Raw genomic sequence first — 26,908 nt, 5'->3', positions numbered from 1 at the left:
TGAAGGTAAAGGTACTTACTAAAAGTCTGTTCTTTGACAACTTGTGGGGTTGGTTTTCCTTTTGATTAGAATATTGAGCTTTTGAGTTAAATTATATAGCAGATTGCTTTGGGGCAGGATAAGTAAAGAAAAGTAATTAAAGATAAGTAAATTTAAGCTGCATGCTGGTGGTTCTCAGCTGTTAGCTACTCAGGAGTCTACTTGAGGATCTCAGTTCAACATTAGCCTTAATATCAAGAGTATCCTTAATTTGTTATAGTATAGGAAAAATACGATCTGGAATAACATGTAGCTTTTTTTTTTTAAAGTAATGTACATGAGAATATTACTTGGTAGTACCAAATAAGTCTTATTCTTTTTTTTTTTTTTTTTGCCTGTCCTAAGGCTTGAACTCTGGGCCTGAGCTGCTTTTTTGCTTAAAGCTAGTGATTTAACACTTGAGCCACAGCATCACTTCCAGCTTTTTCTGAATAGTTTATTAGAGGTAAGAGTCTCAAGGACTTTCCTGCTTGAGTTGGCTTTAAACCTTGATCCTCAGATTTTAGTCTACTGGGTAGCTAGGAGTGCAAGCATGAGCCACCAGCACCCTGCTTTAGTCTGTTATTAAAGAGTCTTTCTGGGAGAGCTGGATAGGACTTGGTGATTCTTGTATTTTCTCTTTTGTATAGCCTAAAGCTCAGTGTGCTAGAGGACACGTAGTCAGATATGTGAAATAGAACGTATGTATCTCAAAGCATACCATTGTCAAGCATGATGATATACTTATTATGCCAATATCCATAAGTGTTGACAAATGATTTATGTTATTTGAAAATACATTATTAAAGGAAGAGAAAAACATTAGAGGAACATAAACAGCACTTTGTTTTTACTACACTATAGTATGAAGAGGTTGACATTTAGTTGTTGAGTTTTTTGTTTGTTTTTAGCTTTTTTCTTTTTCCATTTGGAGGATGATCCCCTGGCATTATATACATAGTAGCAGTAAGCAGAGTCTTGAAATCTTTACTTGTAGAAGTCTCTGCAGCATGTATTAATAGCTCTCAGGAATTATCAGAGTGTTAGCCCTAAAATGTCTTTAAATCTTTTGCCTGTTTTTTATATAATTAAAATTACCTCCTCACTTATAGTGTTGGGAAGATGCTGTAAATTTCAAAGAGGTTGTCAATTCAAAATAGATTCCATAGTATTAGAATAAAGAGGCTGAAATTAATTTATTCGGAATGATACCCAGGTAAAATGGAAGAAGTAATCAGAGGTAGTGGACAAATGAAGAGCAAACCAGATTTTAGTACTATAACCTTGGACATGTTACTTAGCTGTTTTTGTGTCCTTAGTTTACTCACCTGTAATATGGCCAGAGGTAAATATTGCCTTCCTAATAGTTATTCTGAGACTGAAACTATATAAATACTTAAACGTAACCAAAAGCCTTTAGAAAATTTGTTATTTTAACTTCTGTTCAGGAACATGTTGACACATTAACACTTTGTCCTGGTGATCTTCCAGTGGGACATGTTATAGAAAAAAATAGTGATACTGGTGATCCTTTATACAGACCTTGGCTAATGTATTTATTTGTGTTTTAGTTTTAACTGAAGTCATTTATGAAAACCTTACAGAGTAAGAATATGAAGAAGAAAATACTTTTTTTTTTTTTTTTTTTTTTTAAACTGCTGTGTAAGCATGCTTGTGCTGGCTTTGTTTGTGACACTCACTACTGGAGTTTGAACTCGCCTGCTTGTTAGGCACATGCTCTGCCACTAGTTCCATACTTCTAGGCTTCTTTGTGATAGTTACTTTTTAGAGAGTGTCTTGCTTTCTGGAGTCAGATCCACTACCATTGCGCCACGAGGTCACGAGTGTCTTGCCTTCTGTGTAGTCACATGTCTGCGTTGTGATCTGCTTTTCAGGCTTATTGTAGCTGGAGTATTAGGTTGGTGCCACCATACCCAGCCTTTGTCCATTGAAATGGAGTGTCAAGAACTTGTTTTTTTTTAAATTGGCGCTGGCCAATCTCAGCCTCCCACACAGCTGCAATGACAGGTACATGCTACCATGCCCAGCTAGTGTTGAGAAGGAATTCTTAAGTGTTTCCCAGTTTCCCCTTGTATAGTGATTTTCCTGATCTCAGCCTCCCAGGTAGCTAGGATTACAAGTGTGAATCTCCAAAACCCAGCTGGTATAGTTGTGTTTTAAGTTATTAAGAGTCAAAAAAATTTTTAAGTGAAAAAAGTTTAGGTAAGCTAGGATTTATTATTACAAAAATATTTATAGATTTATTATAGTTTTAAATGCACAGTATTTATGAAATCTACAGTCTTCACATTAATTGAACACTTACTCTGTCTCACTCAGTGTGAAATCCTGTCCCAAAAAACTAGGCATCACAAGTGTTCTAAAAGTGTGCCAGTATCTTTTCTGTTTAGACATATTTAAATACAGAAGTACTTGCCATTGTGTTATAATTGCTTAGATTATTGTAACATGCTGTACAGGTTTGTAGCCTAGGAGCAGTAAGCTATTATACCATTTAAGCTTGTGTAAGTACATGCAGTTTAAACAGTGACAGAATTGCCTAACAACACATTTCTCAGGATGTAAATGAGTTATTGAGCAATCAGTGACTGGGTATGTCTATTTCTGGACACTTAATTTTTCCACTGATTATTTCTTTAGTTTTATACCAGTAGCCCTCTTTATTTTACTTGCTATATTAAGTCATTATTTTATACTCTTTTAAGTCTTTAAGTCTTGGTTTTTCTTCAAAATTTCTTGATTCTGTTGTATTGCTATGTAAAATTTAAAATTGCTCAATTTTCACAGAAAGCAACCCTGGATTTATTTTTATTGTAGTTATACTGAATTTATTCCTATAGCAATCTGGAGAGGACTCAATTCTTATTTGAATTTTTTTTTAAGTATCCTTCCATTACTTTAGCTTATCTTCTCTAGCTTGCTTTTTCTATATTCCATTTTGTAGTTTGTTATACAGAGATTGAGAGTATTCATTTTCTAAGAATGGAATTTGAAAATTATCCTATCAGTTATATCTTCAAAAAATGTTTATTTTCTTATTAGAGAGGATGTTGTATACTGACCTTGAGTGTACCAACCTTGATGAAAATTTTTCTTTCCTAGCTTGTACTCATCATATTATCTTTTGATGACTATTATTTTTCCTTCTCACTGAATTGTTATCGTGTAATTTTTCTTGCTTTAGGTACTACAGAACCTGCAGTATTATTCAGTGTAAATGGTGATAATGATCCTTCTCTCCACCCTTTTTCTGGGAGGTGGGGGGAGGTCCTGGGGCTTGAACTGGGCCTAAGTATTGTCCCTGAGCTTCTTTTTGCTCAGGGCTATATAGCTCTACCTCTTGAGCCATATCACCACTTTCTGCTTTTTCTGAGATACGAGCCACCAGTGCCCAGGTTGTATTTTTTACCATTATTATTGTTGACATATATAATTTTACATATTTGTAGAGTAATATGATGCTGTGGTAACATGTATATGATGTGTAATATTTTGAATCTGGTTAAGTATTTCTTTGGGGTAAATACACTCTTTTGAAGTAGTCATTGTTATCTATAGCCATCTTACAAGGATGCCATACTTCAGACAGATAAAAGGTTCAGACACTTTATAAATTTAATCAAGTTATTTCAGCTTGTTTGTAGAGTTGTCACTGTTTTTTCTTATTACATATTATTAGCACAATTAGTTGGGCAAGAGTTTCATTTGACGTGTCCATACATGTATACAATGTACCTCAATCACACTAAGCCTCTCAGTTGCTCTTTCCTTGAAACCTCTCCCCATTCCTCCAACAATTCAACAAACTTCACCAATTTTTCTAAATATACTTGGGCCGTATTCACCCTCCTTCACTTTCATCTGTCTTCTTCCTATTAGTTCCCATCATCCAGACAGCACAGTGTTTTTACTATTAAATGAACATTGAATTTTATCAACGGCTTTTTCTGGAGCTATCAAAACGATCTTTTTATTTCCTTTTTGTTTAACAAATTTTCATGTACTCTAGGTTTGATTTGCCGAGGTTTTTTTTGTGTGTGTGTCTGTGTTTGACAGTGTTCCTATACTAATTTTTCTTGTAATGTGTTTGATAGACTTAAGTATAAAAATTAACAATGATTTCATGAAAAAGCTGTCAAATGTTTTTGTTTTGTTTCTTTCTATGGGAGAACTATTTAGTGCAATAAGCTATGCGGTTTTCTGTGTGGATACTTTGAAAATAATTAGGTATTAACCAATACAGTATTATTTGTGACTTTTCTTTTTATTTGATTGTTAAGGTAAATTATGTTTTAAAATAATTTTCACATTTCATGTAAATTCACAATGGTGAAATTATTAATGTTAACATCTTTTAGTTTATCATTTTTGCTATTGTACATTTTGGTTCTCTGTCTTTGATTAGTCCACTTTTACTATTTATTAATAGGAAGTAGGTGTAGCTTTATATTTTCTCATACATTTACTATATTCCAGTTAATGAATTCTTCTCAAATCTTTATCATTTTCTTCTGTTTTACTTGCGTTTGACTATTTTTTTCTAGCTTCTTGACATGGCGCTTGTCATTGACCTGTCTCAGAATCATAGTATGTTTAATATGTATATAAACACTTCACTATACTAAATGGTAGAAATATCTAAAAATTATCAAATCCAAGAAAGCTTGATAAGAAATGTACTCGTTATCTTGCCCATGTAATTGTAACCCGTCTGGATGGTATTTTCACAATAAAAAAAAATAATGTTTGTTTGGTACTTTTAACTAGCTGAAAACCTTAATATTCTGAGTTCTGCCATTTTTGTCATTTCTTTTAGTTCTAAGATCTGATGCATTTAGTAGTCATGTTTTAAGATATTTGTTAATTTAGTCAAGTATAATTATTAGTGAATTTAGCTCCTTTTACTGTGGATGTAGTTACTTATTTGCATGTTTTAATCTGCCTTTTTTCCCCCTCATTTTTAGTTATGCTGACTTTCCTTTATAGTGGTTATCCTAGAGAAAATAGTATACATGCTTCATTGAGTTAATGCAGCTACTTCCAATAATTATTCTTACCACTTCACTTCTCTAGGAAGCAGAACCTTTAGAATACTTCTTTTCACACTAAGAACAGATTTCACCCCATTTCTCTCCCCTTTTACATCACAGCTAACATATAAGTCTGTATTTAGACATTCTTTACAGTTTTGTTGGTCAATTTGAAGAAATTCCTGTATATATATATATATTTTTTTGTAAGTCCTGTAGCTTGAACACTGGGCCTAGGTGCTATTCCTGCGCTCTTCATCTCAAGGCTAGCATTCTACCACTTGAGCCACAGCACCACTTCCTCCTGGGTTAGTATTGACTCACTTTTCCTTCTGTGATTCCACTTACATATTGTTAGATTCTCATGTGTCATATGCTGTAGATTCTTTTGGTGTTTTTCATTTCTGTTCACTCTGCTTCAGGGAAAAGATCTTTGGACCTTTCTAACCATTTTGTAGTCCTAACTTACTGGTAAGGCTGTGTTAAATGTTTATATTAAGATATTAATTTCGGTTACTTCCCAGTTCTACATTTCTTTCTTAAAACCATTTAAATTCTTGGTAAAATTACATTGCCTGGGATTTTGTTTTTATTTTTTGTTGTTTGGTTAAAAAAAATTTTTTTTTGGCTTGTACCAGGGTTTGAACTTAAGGGCCTCTTTCTTGGCTACCACTCTGTCACTTGAGCCATGCCTTCAGCATTTTGTGGGTATTTGGAGGCTGAGTCGTTGCCGATGGGGTTTTGTTTTTATTTTCTTTTTCTCCTAGTTTTCATTTATTTGCATCTGTCTTGTAGCAAGTTGGTAGTTTTTTTTTCTCCTTTTTGAATACTTTTTATTATAAAAACTGAAAACTTCTCATGCTTTCTTTCAGAAAGGATTTGTCCCTTCTTAGACATAGTATGGAAAGTTATAACTTTCATTTAGTCAGTGACTGACTTGATTCAAGAGTGATTTAAAGGGGGGGGAGTATTCGGTGGGGGGGGAAGGGGGAGGCTGGGAAGGGATGTGAAGGGTAAACAAAGGAGGAGGCTGCAATGTTTGATAAGAAATGTACTCATTATCTTGCCCATGTAATTGTAACCCCTCTGTACAGTATGTTCACAAAAAATAAAAAAATAATAAAGAGCGATTTAAAGCTATATATTGATACAGTTGGTCTTCTCATAATTTTGGCTTTCCAGGCCTTTATTTGAGAGGCATCGTGTTTTTACCTCCAATCCCAATTATCCTTTGGCAGTGGCTCTCAGTCTGAGTAAAACACTGAATCTCATTCTAGGACTTGAATCAGCATATATTCTTGTGGAAGATAGGTAGAAGTCAAATCACCTTCACATTGAAATCTTGAGATTGCTTGGCCCAATTGCCTGAGCACCTTTAGATTCCTTTCAACATTTATTTATTTATTTATATCTTTCTACTCAATAGGATAGTTTCCTTCAGCTATTGTATCACATTCAGAAGCATTCAGTACTTGGGATAGATGGATAGATGGATGGATGGATGGATGGATGGATGGATGGATACATACATACATACATACATACATACATACATACATAGAAAGAATCTTGCTTTGATTACTATGGGTCTTGGGGCCCTTGCTTAAATTATTCACACTTAGATTTCATCAGTAAGGACATGCTTAGTAGGTCTAGTCCAGTATAGCTGCTACTTACCATGGGATATTATTAGGTAAACCCAAAATTGTAAATGAACTATAAATATATCTAAGCTATGGAACATCATTGCGAGTCTACAATACACATTAACTTCACGATTTTATGGCTGATTGGGAGCTATGGCACACAGATACTGCCAGCATCATACCTTACTGTATATCCCTAGTTTTGAATCAGAATTCAAAATTTGAAATATAGTTTCTATTGAATATATATATATCTCTTTTTGCACCATTCTAAAGTAGATTAAGCTTAAGTCAGACCATCATAAGTCAACAACTGTTTGTACTCACATTGTGTTTAGGGTTTGTATGTCTAACCACTTAAGAGACAACATACAGTTATTAGGTAGGTCATTCAATGATCTCCCCAAATCTGTGATTTTTTTGTCTTCTTCAGTTTCATTTTTTCATAGTAAACCTCATTCTGAAATAACTTCTTAATTTGAATAACATGATAAAATTTCATGCTGCCTTGCTATACTATATATACTGTTAGCCTAATAGACAACTAAAAAGGCTCAGATACACAAGACTAGTGATATAGCAATTAAGGTATGTGAAAGCCAGAAAATGCTTCCCTTAAATTAAGTGAAAAGTTCGTGAGTTAAGAAAACAAAAATCTGAACTTGCTAAGATCTGTGTGAATGAGTCATTTATCCATGAAATCTTTGTTTTGTTGCTGTTACTCCTCAGACTACAAAAGATATTTACAGTTGTTCATAAATGCTTATAGTTGAGATGTAAAAGACATTAAATTATAGGATGGAACCATCTACAGTTTCAAGCATTCAGTGTCTGTCACCTTGTTCTTTGTTATCTTAGCCATTTTTCTCTGATTCTGAGAAAACTTTACACAGATTTTTCACTTGTTGAATTTTTTTTATTTTGAATACATAGTTTTAATGGTTTGTCTGTTTTCATTTTTTGCAATACCTGGATTTGAACTTAGAGCTACTCCAACCATATCAAATACAGTTTCACTACCTATCTGCTTGCCTCAAACTACAATCTCCCTGATCTCTTAACTCCCAAACAGCTGAGATTATAGGAGTGTGCTACAACTCTTAACTAGACAGAAATCATATGATAGAGAATGCATGTTAGTGATAGATACATGTGATAGAGACTTAAGTCTTCTAAGGGGGCCTTTCTGGCGTACATATAGACTTTTATGGAAATCTGTATTTTATTTGGTGCAAACTTCCTGTATTTTATGGTGTGTCACTAGTACTTATAATGACAACTTTGTAGCAACATTGTCATTTTACCTATAAGTAGGAATCTTGTTTAAATTCAAGGCCTTACATATGATTCATTTGTTAAAATTATTTCAGATCATCACATTACCTCTAAATTGGATTTTGAATATTGTTCTATAAAATTTAAGTAAATCTTCCTTGTTAGCTCTTTTCATTTAAGATCAGTAATCAAACTTCTTTTCTTTATAGGTAACTTATTCGAGATTGTGTGAGATAGTGTATAACTCCTAAACATCTGTAATAAGGTGGCAATGTCTCGAGAACCCACTCCACCTCTGCCTGGAGATATGTCTACTGGTCCTATTGCAGAAAGCTGGTGTTATACACAGGTACATGTGTTTAAAATGCATTACTTTATGTCACTTTAAAATTTCAGAGTATTAAGAATATTGTTGTGAACTACTTCTAATAACAACAAGTTATTAGAAGGATTTATGCAGTGGATTATAGGATGCTTGACATGATTACCTAGAAGATTAGGCATCATTATTATAAAAAGTGACTTTCTGAATCTCTTAGGTAAAAGTAGTAAAATTTTCCTACATGTGGACCATTAATAACTTCAGTTTTTGCCGAGAAGAAATGGGTGAAGTGTTAAAAAGTTCAACATTTTCATCTGGTCCAAGTGACAAAATGAAATGGTAAGTGTTTGGGGTGGTGATTTTGTTTTTAACTTAATAATCAACTGTTACAGTTGGTTTGTTGTTATTCTTGTTGCTCTTTCAGTGTACTGTTATTAGTACAATTTTACATTGAATTGGTAATATGTATCTAATAATATGGAGAATTATGAAGAACTGAGGGGACATTTATGGAAAAGCCATTTATGATATTAACAGATGATTTCAGTATTGCTTCTCTTTTTATTGTATTCTGCAAGTATTATATTCTCCCAAGTGAGTCTGTTGTTTTATTTTAGGTGCCTGAGGGTAAATCCAAAGGGATTAGATGATGAAAGTAAAGACTACTTGTCCTTATATTTGCTTTTAGTCAGCTGCCCCAAAAGTGAAGTTCGAGCAAAATTCAAATTTTCCCTTCTGAACGCTAAGAGGGAAGAAACAAAAGCAATGGGTAAGTGATTTGCAAACTGAGTGAAGAAGTGTTTGCAATCCCTTGACATTACCTAGAAAAGTCTGAAGGTTCCCCACCATGCTTAAATCTGCTTATCCTCACAAATACTTAAATTGGCCATTGTTTCAATTTTAAATTTCAGTGGGAGTCTATCGTTGTTTTAGTAAATCTTAGACAGTATAAGACATATGAGTTATTATGTCCTGAAATAACATTTTACTTGTTAACTTGGAAACATAGTTACTGTTAGGACAAGATACCTGGCATTAAATAATATGTTTAAGAAATATTTCTTTTCCTTTGATTTATTTGCTGCATAATCTGGAAAAAGATGCAGAGGAGAAGGAATGCCCTAATATCTTGGCACTAGAAGTGTTTGAGTGATAAACTCAGTACTGACTCCCAAAGACTATTAAATTCAGCCCAGAATTTGTTTATTGCCCTAGTTGTTGCCTGGAGTCTCATAATAAAAGACATACATATCAACATATCCTTTGATATATATAGGATACATTAAATGAGATAGTATCTCATGAATGGCCACACTAAATTTTTAATAATTTTTAGAACTAAAGCACAGAATCAAGTGCCTTTTTATAACAATAACACATTTTAAAATATTGTCTTGATGAAGTAACTTGTAGTTTTACCTTAATTAATGTTTAAGATAGTGGAGAATTTCAGTTAGATCACTGGTTTTCTACCTCCATTTTATAGACATTAATAGATGATGAATGATTTCTATAGAGGATCTTATTTTACAGTTATTACAGTATAGTAGGTATTTCAAGCATTTGCTTCTGATATATATTTAAAAGCCTTTGATAAATCATGCTAAAACTATGTTTTAAACCTTCATGATAGTATTTTTTTCTTTTTATGTTTTTTGTTTTGTTTTTGCTGGTGATGGGGCTTAAACTCAGGATTTGGGCACTGTCCCTCTGAGTCTCTCTGTGCTCAAGGTTAGCATTCTACCACTTGAGCCACAAAGCACCACTTCTGGCTTTTTCTGCTATGTGGCACTGAGGAATCGAACCCTGGGCTCCATGCATGCTAGGCAAGCACTCTACCACTAAGCCACATTCTGGAATCAGCCCCCTTTTTTTCTTTTTAATTTAAGGAATGAGAAGGTATCTTTACTCAGGAATGATTAGGAGCTTTTTTGTGTGCCAGTTCTGAAGCTTGAATTCAGGACCTAGGTGTTAAAGCATTTTTGGTAGTTAATTTGTAGAGATGAGTTTCCTGCCTGAGCTGGCTTTGAACTGGGATCCTCAGATTTCAGCCCCCTAAGTAGCTAGGATTACAGGCGTGACTCACCAATGCTAGCTGACTAGGAGATTTTTTAACTTATTTACTAGATTTTGGATTTTCTGTAGTTAAGTAAAACTTAACTAGGTAGGATGTGTTTGTTAGGAATGCTTAAGAGATGTCTTGGTGATTTGGAACATATATTTTAAAGGGAAGAAGCTGGAAATGAGAGGTACATTTCAACCTGGGGTCTAGCCGGATATTAAATAATGAGTATTCTGTACTATATCTTTGTCAACATTGCATTTTAGGTTGAGACTGTTTTCAAAAAATTTCTCTTCACTTGGGCTGGGAAGGTGGCTCAGTGGTAGAGTTCTTGTCTTGCATGCCTAAAGCCCTGGGTTCGATTCCTCACCACCACATAAGCAAAAAGAAAAAAGCTGGATGTGGCACTGTGGCTCAAGTGGTACAGTGCTAGCCTTGAGCTGAACAGCTGAGGGACAGAGTTCAGGCCCCACAACCGGACCCCCCCCCAAAAAAAAAATTTATCTTCTCTACTAGATTTGATCTGAATTTTTCTTTAAAAGTCTAGAATTCTTAAATTGAGCTCACTGACCAAGTTATCTCATGGCCAAAATTTCAGTCAGTAGCAGCATGAATGATCTGGTTCTTCCTCACTTATTTCTTAGGGGTATGTTATTTGTGAACATACATACTTAGATTTTTAAGATTTATAGAACCAAGGCCTGCTTTTTTAACATTTCATTTAAAATGTGTTATCATTAAGAAAAATCCATTAAGAAAAAATGTCTCCTGTATACTTGTTTTATTTAAGCTTTTCTTTTCCACCAGAAAGCCAAAGAGCATATCGATTTGTGCAAGGAAAGGATTGGGGATTTAAAAAATTCATTAGAAGGGATTTTTTGCTTGATGAAGCTAATGGTCTTTTACCAGATGACAAACTTACACTATTTTGTGAGGTGGGTATATATATGTACACACACACATATATATCTATATATATATATAGATATTAACTATAAAGAACCCTTATAATTGTATTTAGTAATATGGCAAAATGTAAACTGAACTACTCATGGTATATTTAAAATTAAGGAATTGGTATAGTTAATAAGGTTTCATTTGTAAATACTTGACCAAAAAAACTGACTAAATTAAAACTTTCTTACAAATCAGTGTGGTGGCCCAAACTGAAAAATTTTTATCTTATCTCTAACTTTAAATTGTATATGTCGTTACACTACTGCATATTAAATCCTTTTCACTCTTGAAAAGACTAGATGTGCTTTTATATGTGTATGAACTTTTCTAAATATCTTCTTCATTCTGAATAACACTGACATAGATGGCCAATTATTTTAGATTTTTCATATTAAGCATATTACTCAAAGTTTATCAGTTTGAATTTAAAAAGTACCTGAAGGGAATCTTAATTTTTTAAACAGTTGGAAGGATTAATTATGTAGGTAATAGCATTCTGAGAAGTAGATCTCACAGTGTTAACTGTGTACATATTTGGTTTTGCAAATATATAAAATAACTATATTCATAAAACTTTATAAAAGTTGTCAGTATTGCTCCTACCAATGACTTATTATTTGTCTTAATGTTTGGATTAGCTGTTGTCATTATGATCAGTTAAGTAATTTCATCTGAATGAATTTTTGAGAATCATCTTTGGAATCAATTCAAGAATTATATAAGTACTGTTTCACTCAAATCCAAAAGACTTAAAGTACTTGTTGAGATTAGGCAGGTATTCCAAGTAGTAGACTAAAATAAATACACTAAATAAAAATTTTACTATCCTAAAATGTAGAATCTTACTGATTTTAGCAGCTATCTTAAATTTGAATGTGTAACTTTTTAAAACATCATCTTATAGTTTAAAACATCATCTTATAGGTTGAAGTAACCTTAAAGGTTATTTCAAAAGAAACTGCAGCCAGTCATCTTTTTTTCTTTTTCTTTTTGAATGAAAGGACCTTTATAGAAAATAATCCCTATGTTAGCATTGAAATAATGATTTTAGGTAATTTCCTAGGTGTATTTTGCTGGAACCTAGACAATTAAATTCAGAATTAAGGCTGAAATTAAGTTTAAGGTTTTTTTTGTTCTGTATATTTGAAGTATGTTAAGTATCTGTATGTTAGATTATACATGTTAGTTACCCTCTAAAAGTTGAGCCAACCATGACATACAATTTTTTAAGTTGGCATTGATCCCATCTATTTTTAGATCCCAAATTATGCATTTGTACCCTGGGCACCATATTTAGCATAGGTGAGCAAAAAGTGCTTTTAACAACATTATTCGTGCCCTCGGTCATTTCTTCCACCCCTCTCATGGATGCCCTTCCTTCGACAGCATCTCTAGCACTGCTTGAGGAAGAGGAGGAAGCATTGCACTGCCTTCCCTAAGAACTGCCTCCTCCCCCTCCCCTGCAAGTGGTGCTGTAGACAGGTAAGGCAGGTGGGTGCTACCCTTTCTATACAAGACAGCATAATCTTGCAGGGTAACTGAAGTGGTAAGAGATAGATGAAACTAGCAATATAAGAGAGGAGGTCTGCCTCCTCTCTCCATATAATGCAGATAACAGGAATAAGCAATAAATAAAACTAGAAAACTGATTGTGTTAGTTCATCTTTGTAAAACCCAACGAATTTTAAATACTCAGTGTTAAGTTTACAGATTCAAGCCATTTGTGAAATACGGGAAAAAGAAGTAAAACTAAACTCATTATTTTTAAGAACACATTTTTTCATACTATTTATTTTATTAATATACATAATAGCTTTTTCTATTTTAAATATTTTGTAATAGTGGGTATAAGTTGGGTTTTATTTTCAAAACCACCTGTCTTGGCAAAATGAAAAGCCGACTACCATACATGTCACTAGATTTTTTTAAAAGGCACCTATCTGTGAAAGTCAGAAACTTAAGACCCAATAATCTAGAATTCAGTGAAAAAATTGAATCTTAAAAGCTTAGAGCCAGAGTGGGGAGATAGATGAGGGTAGTTTATTGGAGGAATAGCTTGTAGTGTACTACATAGCTTCAAGATTTCCTAGATTTTAGACTAGTTTGGAGAGTTCATGTTTTTAAAATTGAAACTCATAGTTACCTTAACTCCATAGTAGAATAAATTTAGATTTTAGGATAGTCATTTGATTAACTGCCTCAGTTTTTCATCTTTATATTAGTTAGTATTGAGTCAAATATGTTTGAAAAACAACTGTTGAATAAGTAAGTAGAATCTCAGCCTTCTTCCTGAATTTTTAATTCTAGGTTCCATGACTAAGCCTATTTCCACTATCTTTTTTGAATAATAGGGAATACTAAATTGGTATAATTTGTTTAATTATAGACATGAAGAAACAGTCATAAAAATCATGGCATGCTAATTTTTGTTAGGTCACTATTTTTCTATAAATAGTCACTTGGATATTCTTTGGAGTATGCAATGTTAATTATTAGTTTAAATTGGTGGTTGTGTGATGGTATTAGGTAAGTTAATAATAGAAATCCTTGTGAATTATGGTTGCTTAAATTATCATTGCTTATCAGGATACAAATAAAAACATCTGTGTCTATACCTGATAATATCTATATTATCTTAATCCTTTTTTTCTATCACTTGGCTGTTACAGAATTTTTACTGTAAGTATATTATTTTAAATACAATTGGGATAGATAAGTGGAATTAAAAAAATTCTATACTGGTTGGGTGCCCTGGATCACAACTGTGGATTGTGGTTCAGAGCTAGCTCAGCCAAAAAGGTAGTGAGACACCATCTCGATTAGTTAGGCATGGTGAAGCAATTGGTAGGAGCATATGGATCTGAGGCAAGACCCCATCTAGAAAATAACTAAAAGCAAAACAAGTTCAGGGGCATCACTCAAGTGGAGGAGCACCTGTGTAATAAGCTTGAAGCTCCAAGTTCAAAATCCAGTGCCACTAAAAGAAAAAAAGAAGCCTTTCCTTAATTAATAGTTGTCACATTTTTAAAAATAAATAATACATACTTTATGTAAGTAGTTTACCAGTCCTGGTTGCTTCTGACTAGAAATTTCTAGAGTAATGCTTCTTGATAAGAACAACGAACACACTATGTGTGTAAAAAAAAAAAAATCCCGATCCTTAACTAAAGCTTGAATATTAACAGCAACAGTATTAGTTTATATATCATTGGCATTTAATATGTAGTGTAACAGGGTAATCAGGTAATCAGGTAGCTTTTGTACCTGTTTTAGAAGTTTGAAGAATTTGATAAATTATAGATGACCTTAATTGGTATATTTATTTATATACACAAAGCCCTTGTATTAAGAAAAACCATCTCAGAAGAAGAGTTTGGTAATACATTAAGTCATTATCATGTTACAGAGTAATATTGCTTAATTTTAAATAGCACTTTAAAAATTGCTATTTAGAACAAGTAACTTTAATAATTGAAATAATTTGTTTTTTTCTCATACAAACTAATATTAAGATTTTTAGGGCATTTTATTTATCTTGTCTTAATAATACTTCGAAATCTCTGTAAAATAAGGTGAATTGATTAGGTGATAATGTGACACTTGTGGGTCCAGAAAGGTTAATATTGTGTGTTGGTGGGAAAACACTTAATATCTAAAGGTTTTCTCATTTTTCGATAGAAGTTTTCTTTAATTCACAAGATGGATGTTCATCTGTGTTTATCCAGACTCTAAAAACATTTTATGTTGGACTTTATTATACTTCATGTATTAGTATGTTAATAATTTTGACACAGTTTGTCCTTTTTAATTTCCATTTTGCTATATGTACATTTTATGTATCCTTATGCATACTTAAAAAAAACTGAAAATAATTATCTATTGCCGCATAATAAATGACCCAAAAAGTTGGCAATATAAAAATAACAGATAGCTAACAGCACTCCTTGTTTAATTTTGAAAGATAATTTATTTGTTCTGAAGATTTATTAGCTGAAATTATATTTGATATATTAGAGTGCCTTTTAAAGTGATATGAAAGGCTTAGCTAATATTTAAGATTTTATTCAATTTTTAATCAGTTTAGTGGGTTTTGGTTTAAATATAACATTGAATTTGCATAAAAACAATTGTTGTAGCCATACCAACTTTTGTTATTTATTTCATAGGTAAATAAAATGTCAACAAATTGAACTAAATTATTATTACTCTTGCTGTTGATTTTCCGTAAGAGGTTTTCATGAACTTTTAAGTCAGTTGTACTAGCTATTTAAATCAATTCTGGTGGAATTAAAATTTGTAGGTGCAGCACTTTTAAGAAGTTTCCAATTTACATATCATGGAATACAGCTTTATGTTTTATACTTGAGTCATCTGGTAAATATACTAAAATTTAAATGTTAATAGGTCTGAAATATAAGTGAAAAAAGCTTTCTTCCTCCACTTCATAAAAATACCATTTTCTTGTTTAACATTATAGCAAGGCTTTCCTATTGCAAAATAGTGTCGGAGGTTATAATAATTTAGCTTCCCAACTAATTGATGTCATTTATTTACAGAAATTGTTACTACTCAATAAAAAGATCTGGTTGTCTTCTGATTTTTCTTAAGGCATTTCTCTCATTTGTGTTTCATTTGTAAATTCATTTCCTTGATACTAGGATCTTTTGATCAACAGTACTGAATAAGCCAATGATTTTAAAGATACTAATAAGTATAGATATAATAACTAATTATTGATAATACTTAGTGAATGTCTTTTTCCTGATGTCTCTTTTTCAATAGGTGAGTGTGGTCCAAGATTCAGTAAACATATCAGGACATACTAATACAAATACTTTGAAGGTGCCTGAATGTCGACTAGCAGAAGATTTAGGTAATCTCTGGGAAAACACAAGATTTACAGATTGCAGTTTTTTTGTGCGAGGACAAGAATTTAAAGCTCATAAATCTGTGCTTGCAGGTACTTTATACTTTGGATAAAATAATACATTTTTAAAATAAATGTGTGTATTAAATAATGATACTCAATCTTATTGCAGCTCGATCCCCGGTGTTTAATGCAATGTTTGAACATGAAATGGAAGAGAGCAAAAAGGTAAAAATGGCTCATAGGTTTAATATTTAATTGTACATAAAATATTAGTACATATTTTTATTGTTGTATTGTGATGAGTAGGGGAAATATTTGCAAGTCATATAAACAGCAGAAAACTTGTGTAGCAGAATGATAGGTACAGCTCCCTGTGAATGCTCAATGAATATTCTAATCAGTAGCTGTGGTGAAGCTCTTCTGGAAGGTAAACTAGTAGGTAGCTGTTACCCTGCAGGGTGTGGCTTAAGGTTAGAGCCTTCGATTCAATTCATTGTACTACCACAGAAAGAAGGGGGTGGGAATTTGATGCTGTGTTAGTCTGTAGCTAATTGAGAGGTCTTTGTTTAAATTGTATGTTCTTCCTTTCTTTCTGTAAGTATGCCTCAATTAACAATGCCTGACTAAAATATATGAGGCTTGAATTCAAACCTCAGTACCACCAAAAAATAAACTATGCACTCCCCATTTCTAAACATTGTAAGTTAACTTTCTTCCATGTCTAAATTTTCTCACCACCAAAAAAGATATATATTAGAAGTAACAAAAATGCCAGGCACCAGTGGCTCACGCCTGTAATGCTAGCTACTCAGGAGGCTTAGCTCTGAGGATCACAGTTCAAAGCCAGCCTGGGCAAGGAAAGTCCATGAGACTCTTATCTCCAATAAACCACTAGAAAACCGGAAGTGGTGCTGTGACTCAAGTGGTAGAGCACTCGCCTTGAGCTGAAGAGCCGAGGGATAGCGCCCAAGCCCAGAGTTCAAGCCCCACAACTGACCAAAAAAATTCCAAAAAGGTCATACTGTATCAGTACTACTGTATACTCAGTAATCTCAGGTGTTTCTGTCTTCTGTCATTTACAAATGAATTTATATTAGAGATCAGATGTTGATTTTTTTTTCTTTGCCAGTTGCATAATGTGAGCTTTAAGGCTCCCACTGGACAACTCCGTTTTATTCATGTAGCCTAGCTTTGGAGAATTACAGAATTAAGTCTCTGCTTTCTTTCCACTCATGGCTGACCTAGGGGCTGCAATGTCCAATGTTCAGATGACATCTAAGTGATTTCTATGGGAGGGGGATATCAATGGTATCAAATGTTATTGATAGTAAGGTGTCAAAAAACCTGGTGTTGTTTAGCTTCATTGTTTTTAGGAGAGAACTGAATGCCAAGATACAGAAGTGAAAAAGCAACTAGTCCTCCTGAGGCAGTGAGCTCTCTTACCCCAAACACCTACTTGTCCTCTGTTTGCTTAATGCTAAGGATACAGCTGTTGGTTTTGGATTTTTAGACATTTTATTAGAATGTAGAAATCCAACAAGGAAGTGTTAATAGCCATCATTCTCTAAGGTAGAAATCAGAAACTGGACATGGATGTATTTTGTTTTACCTATGGAATTTTTTAAAATCTTTTTAATATTGAAAAAGTAGGATTTGCATTCCACAGAGTAGTGCTTAACTGCGTATGAAGGTGTATACTTTAAAGCTGGAAATGGTCCCCATCTTCTACAAAATATATGCTGTTTTTAGACTTTTACTGTAGTTTGCTGATTCACTTACTGAAGATTAACATATACATCACGTTTAAAAAACATCTGTGTGTGTGTGTGTGTGTGTGTGTGTGTGTGTGTGTGTGTGTGTGTGTGTGTGTGTGTGTGTGTGTGTGTGTGTGTGTGTGTGTGTGTGTGAGTGGCAAAGTACTTTTGTTCAGATTTGGGTATTTTAATTGCTGTCAAAGATTCAGATTAGTTCATTCGTATGTAAGTATTTAAGACTTTTTCTATGTTGTTTTCAATATCAGAACCAAGTGGAAATAAATGATTTAGACCCTGAGGTTTTTAAAGAAATGATGAAATTTGTTTACACGGGAAAAGCACCAAATCTTGATAAAATGGCTGACAGCTTGTTGGCAGCTGCAGACAAAGTAAGTAATTAGGTTTTAAGGAGCTGAAAAATATCCTAAAGCTTGATGTATATAGAAGACTATCATCAAATGAAAACTCCCAACTGTTTTCAAAGTATTGAATTATACAATTTGTAAGTGGCTCTTCAGAGTTTTATGAAATAGCATACAGTAGGATAATACAGAACTGAGATTGTTTAAGCAAATGACAAGCTGTAAAAATACCTTGAAAAAGAAAGAAGCGATTTTCTCCCAGGGGAATTAAACTATAAGCATAATAGTTTTGAATATGTTTATGTATATTATATATATATATATAAATAGCCTTTGATAAGAATTACAAGCATATAAAATTATTAGAATTTTCAAATTCTTGGTATTCATATGTAGTGTTTTTAAGATGAAACATTTGTATTCATAAATTAAGCTTTTGAATATGACAGCATGGAAGGTAGAGAAACATCTTGACAATTTTATAATGTAATAATTCCTTTTAAGGTAGAAAAGCTCAGAGGTCTCAGAAAATCTTAAATCTAGCACATGTCAAACCTAAAAGCACACTGTATGTATGTCTTTTATATTTAGACTGTATAAGAACTCTCAAAATTAAACTTTAAAGAATTTGTTATTTCCAAGAGTGTACAGAATGCTTGAACACTTTCTGAAATAAATGAAATATTAAAAAACCCCAACGTCACCAGGAAGATATAAATTAAGATACAGTGATGGTAGGCCTGTGCACCCCTCAATAATAGCTAATACTATAATGATTATACTGTTCTGAAGTTATAAAAGAATTAGGACTCTCAGACACTGCTAATGAGAGTATAACAGGTTTTAACTACTTTGGACAGTTGTTTGGCACTTTCTTAAAAAGTTAAAATCACATACTTGAATAAATCCACTTTTAGATATTTAGCTATAAAAAAGAAAGCCTATATACATATAAAATTTCTATGTGGGTGTTCACAGCAACATTATTTGTAATAGCTGAGTACTGGAAATAACTCAAATATTCAAGTAGATAGACAAATTCTCGTATATGTATGTATATCTATATATAAATATAGATATATATTTAATGGAATACTGATCAAGAATAAGGATTGAACTATTTAACACATGAGCAGTTACATACATGGATCTGAAATTAATTGTTTTAGAGAAAGATTCAGACAAAAATGACTACATAGATCTTTAGAGTGATTGTAGTAAACATAAACTAATCCTAATGACATGTAAAATATGTGAATTTATAATTAATAAACTTGTGTTCCACATATAAACAATACTACTTATGCACCTCAGGTATAGCACAAAGGAGAAAAGACCCACTTTATGAAACCAGTGTGATATCTTTCCCTACTTTTCATTTTTAATAAAATTACTCTTTAGGCTAATGCTTTGTTTGTTTGATTGTACCAGTCCGGGGATTGAATTCTGGGCCTGCCACTCTCCTTGAGTTCTTATGCTCAAGGCTAGAGCTCTACTACAGCTCTACTTCTGGCTCAGATTTCTTTTAACAGAAAGGCCGGCGAGCCACTTACCAGTTCACTGTTCATGCCTGTAATCCTGAGTTCAGAGAATCCAGGTTTGAAGCCAGTCTGGGCAGGAAAGTCTATGAGACTCTTATCTCCAGGTAAACACCATAGAACCAGAAATAGAGCTGTAGCTCAAATGGTAGAATTCTAGCCTTGAGCATAAAAACCCAGAAACAGCTTCCAGGCCCAGAGTTCAGGCCCCAGGACTGGCACACACACACACAAATAATAAAGTAAGTTTGAAAGCTGATCTTGCATGGCTTTAAAAAAAAATGAGTACATGTTTCTGATTCTATTTGTAGGAACTTAAAGAAATGCAAACTAATTTATAATGATAACTATAAATTAGAAGCTGCCTGTGGTGGAACAAGAGGAAAAGATTACAAAGGGATAGGGAAAAATCTTTTGAGGACAATGAGTCATTCCCTTTGGAATAGATGATGATTTTTATGGCTGTAAAACTTATCAACATGTAAACCTAAATAAACATTTTATTGTAGGCCAACTATACCTCAAAGTTGCTAAAGATGCATGCTATAATAATTGAAGGACTTTTTATTGGTATTAATATGATTTGTTTAGCTTTCAGTTCATTCTTCAGGTTTGAGTAGTGGCAAAAGGCAGTGATTCTCACTGGTATACTCCAGGTGTGAAATAATGAAAAAGAAATATACTCAGTTATGAATATATAATATATGCATTAGTTATAAATAAGGTTTCAGAATATAAGATTTTAGTGTAAAGAATAATGTAGAGTAATATACTGTATTTTCCACTAATGTAAATTGAATTTTTCCAAAGCAAATTACTCTTTCTCCTAAATGTATTAAATCATATTTTCTTTACATTAAGTTAAAACCATGATTCAGTGATTAAAATAACCTTAATTCAGAGAGTATTCTAGTTTATTTTGTAAGTTGCAAATGTCATGTATTTGAAAACTTAGTCATTGTAGTAAGTGCTTAATGGTTGTATTTTTCTTGGATAGTATGCACTGGAACGGCTGAAGGTCATGTGTGAAGAAGCTTTGTGTAGCAACCTCTCAGTAGACAATGTTGCTGATACCCTTGTCCTTGCAGATTTGCACAGTGCAGAACAGTTGAAAGCACAAGCCATAGACTTTATTAATAGGTAAGCTGCTTTTATTTCATTTGACATGACACCTTCAACCTTTTTTTCATCATATTTTGTTTAAGTGTGTTTAAATCTTTTTTTTTTAATTTAATTTTATTTGTGAACATACTGTACAGAGGGGTTACAATTACATGGGCAGGATAATGCGTACATTTCTTACCAAGCATTGCACCCTCCTCCTTTGGTTTACCCTTCACATCCCTTCCCAGCCTCCCCCCTCCCCCCCAATCCCAATCCTTCTCCTCCCCCCCCCCCCTGCACCGACATTGTAAAGCTCGTTTTGGACATGACAACTTGTACTTCTCATTGTTGCAACAGGTCCACCTGTATCCTTAAACAACTGGTTTTTCCCCATCTCCTCCACAAGTTATACTGACATCAAATATAGTGAAAGCAGGGGTTATACTGTGGGGGAGGGACATACAAAGCAACAAAGAGATAATCTTATAAATGCGTTAGAAACACATGCATGAAAGAAAACATTAAAATACATATCTAAGGGTTCATTTTCCTGACACCACATTATCTGACCTTTTCCGCTTGACTCATACATATACTAGATATTGCAAATAAGGGAAACCATGGGACCTATGTTTCTTTGGGCCTGGCTTACTTCACTTAATATAATTTTTTCCAAGTTTTTCCATTTCCTAACAAAGTGTGTTTAAATCTTTAATGCAGGTGCAGTGTACTTCGACAACTTGGGTGTAAAGATGGGAAAAACTGGAACAGCAAGTAAGATGTCATCAGTTTCTATCTGCATAAATGAAAATTGTTTTCGTAGCCTTTTCTACCATAAGTATAAATCTAGGTGTTAGTGATATGAAACAAATTGCCAGTTACTTTTTTAAAAAATTGACAACTTAGTGGATTCCTGAGGCTATGCTCCCTTGTAGATCAGCTTATGTTACTAAGAAAGCATTGCAACAGCCTCAATTAAGGGGAGTAAGATAAGAAACTAGAACAATGCATACTTCAGGGATCAAACTTTTAAAACCTTCATTCTTTGATTTGAAACAAAACAACAGTAAGACTTTTAAGATAATTTAAATGATTTGAACATTTGGAGAAAGTTAGGCAGTGTTTAGACATTTCAGAATTCACATATGAAAAAAACAGGATAAGTTAACATTGTTCATTTTGGGAAAGATTCATTAATAACCATCATTATATTTCATTTTTTAGCCAAGCAGCTGACATAATGGAAACATCTGGGTGGAAGGCCATGATTCAGTCTCACCCTCACTTAGTGGCAGAAGCTTTTCGAGCACTGGCATCTGCACAGTGTCCGCAGTTCGGCATTCCACGCAAACGGCTAAAGCAGTCCTGACACTTCCATGGACAATAGAAATCGGGATTGACTTTAGTCTTCCAGGTGCAGAAGGATTCTGATATAGACCACAAGCAGGAGTTGTTTCTGTTTTCTTGTCCACCGAACAGAAACTGGAAAGTCATATTGCTTGCATTTCAAGTGGATAATTTATGGTTTATACTTCAGCTTTAAATTAGACTGATTAATTCACTTCAAGGCCTTAAATTATCTTCAATGACTTCTCTTGTTCATAGAATAATTTTTTTATTGTGCCTTGCATTTTGACCAAGGCTATGCAGGATTGCACTAGCTCCATAATGCAGTAATATTGATAACTGAAGATACTAAGTTTCAAAAGAATCTTCCATTATTTTGAGAAAAGGAAAATTAATTTTATAGGGTTTGTCCTATGCTATCTCAAAGTATAAAACTAGGTTCTCCTTCAAAGCACTTGCATTGGAGATTATCAGGAATGTCTCCAGTCAGAGCTCTATAAATATAGAAGAACCTGCTTACCTTCAGGGTAGGTTATGGCAATACATTGCTTGAATTTAATTTATTTTCATTTCAGGGGCAAATATGCAATGAGTTAGCCCAAATTTTTGGTAAAATCTGTGATGTTTGTCCTTATGTTCACTGTCCAAGAAACTGTGGGTTTATCTGAGTTTACAATAATTGAGAACTGATTGAGGTTAAGATTTCAGTAAAAGGGCATATTTTATGCTGAAGTAATTTTTTTTAATTTATAATGACCTATGTTTATATGAAGAATTCTGTACATGTTAAAAGTAAGGATGACCAAATGTAAATTCATGTGGGCCAATTAAGAAAGATATATATGCACTTTTAATGTGTAACTTTTGTATTCTGAATGGTACATATATTTTTTTGCTTTTGAGGAAATTAATAAGTATAATTGTGTTTTAACTTTTGGAAGAATTTTTTAAAATAGGAGGCAACTGAGATGTTTGTGATAATAAGGAAGATCCTTGATGATGGATGAATTAGTTTGATTTCACATATTCATTATTGAATTTATTTCTGCTTTATTTCACTTTGGACAAGGCACCCAGACAGTAATTGAATCATGGACAGTCCACTTCCTTTAAAAACTGAATTGTATCATTGCCTGTGAAAGATGCATAGTAAAGGAGAGACCCATAGACTATGTCAGGCTACACTAAGACTTTTTTCCCCACGTTTTCTCCTTTGTGTTTTAGTTCCTATACTAACATTATGGATGATTGAAATTCTGTATAATGTGAACAGGATAAACTATTTATAAACTGCTTTATATGGGCCAGTTCTTTATTCTAATGAATCTTAGCTTTAAAGACACAACTATTCAGAGTTGTGAGATCTCTTCCTGTACACTGTTACAGAGAAGCAGGAGTGATCAGTGTCCAGGTATCACTGTATCCAACTTACTTCAGCACTATCAATGCGCTTCTTAGGCAAGATTTATATTTGAATGCAAGGAAAAAAGCGTGTCACTGAGAAACACAAATGCATATACCTATATGTGGGATAATTTGTGTATTTTGTTTGTGAATTCAGGATAAAAGGAGAAATAGGAAGCTTGAGGTTGTAAAGTGGATTTAATTTGCTATCACTTTATTAAATGTTAACTGAAGCATTCCTAAGACATCAGGAGTGATTCATCTTTACATTGAACATTTTCAAATAAATATTTGTTGTCCACAACAAACCTGGAGTCTGAAAAAATTATATTTTTAAATATCCTATATTAATTGAGTCTTTGTTATAGCAACTTAAAATTGGAAGAATCCCTTAGGATAGAAGCAAGATTCTTACCTGGTGATCATCTTTAATCCTATACAAGAAGATCATGGCAAGTAGAAATTAATTTCCTTAACACTACTGAAAGATTGAGTCTGTTAAATTTATAATGTGCAATTAAAAAATAAACTTATATACAAATATACACTTTTATTCTTATGGCCTTAGGAAAAAACAAACATTTTGCCTAACCATAGAAATTTATTAAAGTATATTTAAAAAATAGTGTACCCATTTATATCAAATGCATATTGTAAAATAATTCACTGCTTCAGTCTACATTTCTTAACTACAATGACTCTAGAAGTGATCCCATATAGTGAGCATTTCAGCTTGCCCCTACTCTATTGCATATCTTAATGATCTTACTATAAGGTTTATGTTTTGTTTTTAAGTTCTGGTAGCATATTTTGTACCAAAAATGTCAAACACTGTGCTGTGTATGTATGTTTGTAAAAATGTCCACTGTTCAGATAATATAATGCCTACCATTATACTAATGAATCATATGGAAGTTGATTTATTTTTTTATTTATTATGTATATTTTTGGTATTATGAGTTCTTGAAGCAACGATTTTTAAAAAACTTGTATTCCTATTTGAGTGCTCTAAATCTTGTCCCACCCATTTCCCCATTCCATACTATAGGCATTCTGTTCAAAATAGGCACAGTTTCTCTCTAGAGCAGTTTTGGCTTTTAAACTAACAGCAGCTGCCATTTCCCTTTTGTCATCTAGACAAGACTTTCCTTAAAAAGTATTGAGTGGTTTTAGCTATTATATATTAGAAAAATAACCATTAAAAATTGTACTTCACACCTAAGATCTATAAGCACTGTATCTGTGCCTTTTTCATTTTGTTAGTTTTAATGTATATTTGTATTTGGAGCACAAATATGAAGGTGCCGTGATATGGCTTGCCAATGTTACCTCCTTGAATACTCTTAAGTCGTTGTCTTCAAGTGGTGATTGAAAACCTTGCATAAATTGAGTGGTTATTTGTGCGAGGGGTGTGTGTGTGTTTTGTGTGTGTGTGTGTGTGTGTGTGTGTGCAGATGCGCGAACACGTTCATGTGCATATGCATTGGTGTGTGTCTATATATTCACCTGAGCTTGTATATTGTTCAGAAGAGTTAATTATTTCTGAAAATAGGACTTAGTTCAGTATTGACAGTTCAGGTTAGTTAACGTGTTTTCTTTAAATGGGTTTTATTTGGGTAGGTAGTTGATTAACTGTAAATTATACCCAAATTTGACCACTTTACTGCATGACAGAATTTGAAAGCTGTGCCTTTTAAGGATGTCCATTGTAATTAAGTTTTAAAATATTAACATAGGTCTCTTAAAAAGGTGTTATGATAATTATTGGTTCATTTTTAAGTTAGAGCTAAATGACAGCCTAAATTGTCAAATGTTTAGTTATTTTACCTATGTTTACCTATGTAAAATTTTATGCATAAATTTAAAATCATAGCAGCAGTCTAAAATTGTGGATAAGTGCTGTGGTTGTACCTCATTGGCAAAAGTACTTATTAGTACTTGTGAAAATTGGGGTTTAATCCCCAGCACTGTCAGAGCACACACACACACACACACACACACATACATGCATGCATACATACACACATGCACACACACATAAATATGGATTGTAGCTGCTATTATTACTAAAATATAATAGGACCTTGTCTAAAAATTTTGAGAGACAACAAATAGCCACATATTCTTAAGCAGGTATACTAGTCTGACTTGAACATACATGACTTCTGATGGGTAAAAGATATAGTATATTCCTAAAAAAGGAGGTGGGTGGATAAGTGGAATTGTTTAATGTTACTAGAGTGTAAAGAGCACTGTCAGCACACATGAGAGTATTTTGCAAACTTTTAATACAGATAATGAACTCTACTTTATTGAAACATTCATAGGATGATGCAAATTTTAGGTTCAGTTGGAAAAATATTGAGTGCCTACCATATGCAAGACTTCCTCTTCACTAGGAATGAAATCACACAGTGTCTTCTGTTTGTAGTATGTCAGCTCGTTTGAAAAGGAATTCTTATATTTAAATATTTTTCTGTTACTAGTTTGTCGTTGTATATTGTAATCCAGTTAATTTGTGTTTGTTCAGCTTTTAATAATGAAGATATAACTTAATTGATTCACATTTTTGGAAATCAGGTTCTGCTAAAATTATTTAAATTTAAAATTTTTGTTCAGAAGACAGTTGACTTCCAAGATTTCAATGTATAAAAGCTTACCAAACTTTTCAACGTTGTTTTTAATCAGTTGGTGTTAATGATGAGATATATGCTTCTTGTATCTGGTTGCTGAAAATATCTTTTGCATTTCAGCACTGTTGAGGTAAAAATAAAGTTGTTACTACTTACTCACAATTACTTGGCTTATTTTGTGTTTATTTGAATCTTCCCTAAAAATGTCTTTCTTAGTGTGTTGCTGCTTTCTTTTCATATGAAAGCTTAAATTATGCATAGTGATTTTCTTTCCTATTCAGGGAAGCTAGTATTTTTTGGAATCTACTAAAAATTGTTTTAAACTGTGAGATAGTGTACATTTAGTTTTTAGCATGTTCCTACCATCCTGATACCAAGCACATTAACACTTAAGGGTTCTTTTTTCCTGTCACTCCTGTCCTTTCTTAATTTCAGTTATTCCAAACAATGTAACCATTTAATAGTATCAGAATTATATAAAGGCAGGATTTTTTAATCAAGTTAATAACAGTAATTAGTGCTTAAAAATTGTAGCAAAGTGCTCTTAGAATAACTATATACCTAG

The 26,908-nt window shown here is 33.0% G+C and overlaps 1 protein-coding gene across 2 annotated transcripts in view; it reads left to right on the top strand.

Moving 5' to 3' along the window:
* Spopl (speckle type BTB/POZ protein like) overlaps positions 1 to 26,505 on the top strand; it is a 48,705-nt gene extending 22,200 nt beyond the window's left edge. The window contains exons 2-11 of one of the 2 annotated variants that reach the window (XM_070023826.1): positions 8,200 to 8,339; positions 8,530 to 8,651; positions 8,930 to 9,081; positions 11,182 to 11,309; positions 16,114 to 16,204; positions 16,371 to 16,426; positions 18,222 to 18,344; positions 20,853 to 20,995; positions 21,680 to 21,733; positions 22,184 to 26,505. In XM_070023826.1, the coding sequence (XP_069879927.1) occupies positions 8,262 to 8,339; positions 8,530 to 8,651; positions 8,930 to 9,081; positions 11,182 to 11,309; positions 16,114 to 16,204; positions 16,371 to 16,426; positions 18,222 to 18,344; positions 20,853 to 20,995; positions 21,680 to 21,733; positions 22,184 to 22,328 (1,092 nt within the window). In that variant the 5' untranslated portion in view covers positions 8,200 to 8,261 and the 3' untranslated portion in view covers positions 22,329 to 26,505. Of the gene's footprint in view, positions 1 to 8,199; positions 8,340 to 8,529; positions 8,652 to 8,929; positions 9,082 to 11,181; positions 11,310 to 16,113; positions 16,292 to 16,370; positions 16,427 to 18,221; positions 18,345 to 20,852; positions 20,996 to 21,679; positions 21,734 to 22,183 lie in introns of both variants that reach the window. The other variant, XM_070023817.1, reaches the window with a different exon arrangement.
* Positions 26,506 to 26,908: the final 403 nt, after the last annotated feature.

Source organism: Dipodomys merriami, unplaced genomic scaffold, assembly GCF_024711535.1.
Source record: "Dipodomys merriami isolate MVZ:Mamm:240054 unplaced genomic scaffold, mDipMer1.0.p SCAF_1, whole genome shotgun sequence".
NCBI classification, from domain to species: Eukaryota; Metazoa; Chordata; class Mammalia; order Rodentia; family Heteromyidae; genus Dipodomys; species Dipodomys merriami.
Note: the sequence above shows the minus strand (reverse complement) of the source record. Positions and strands in the feature narration are given on the sequence as shown.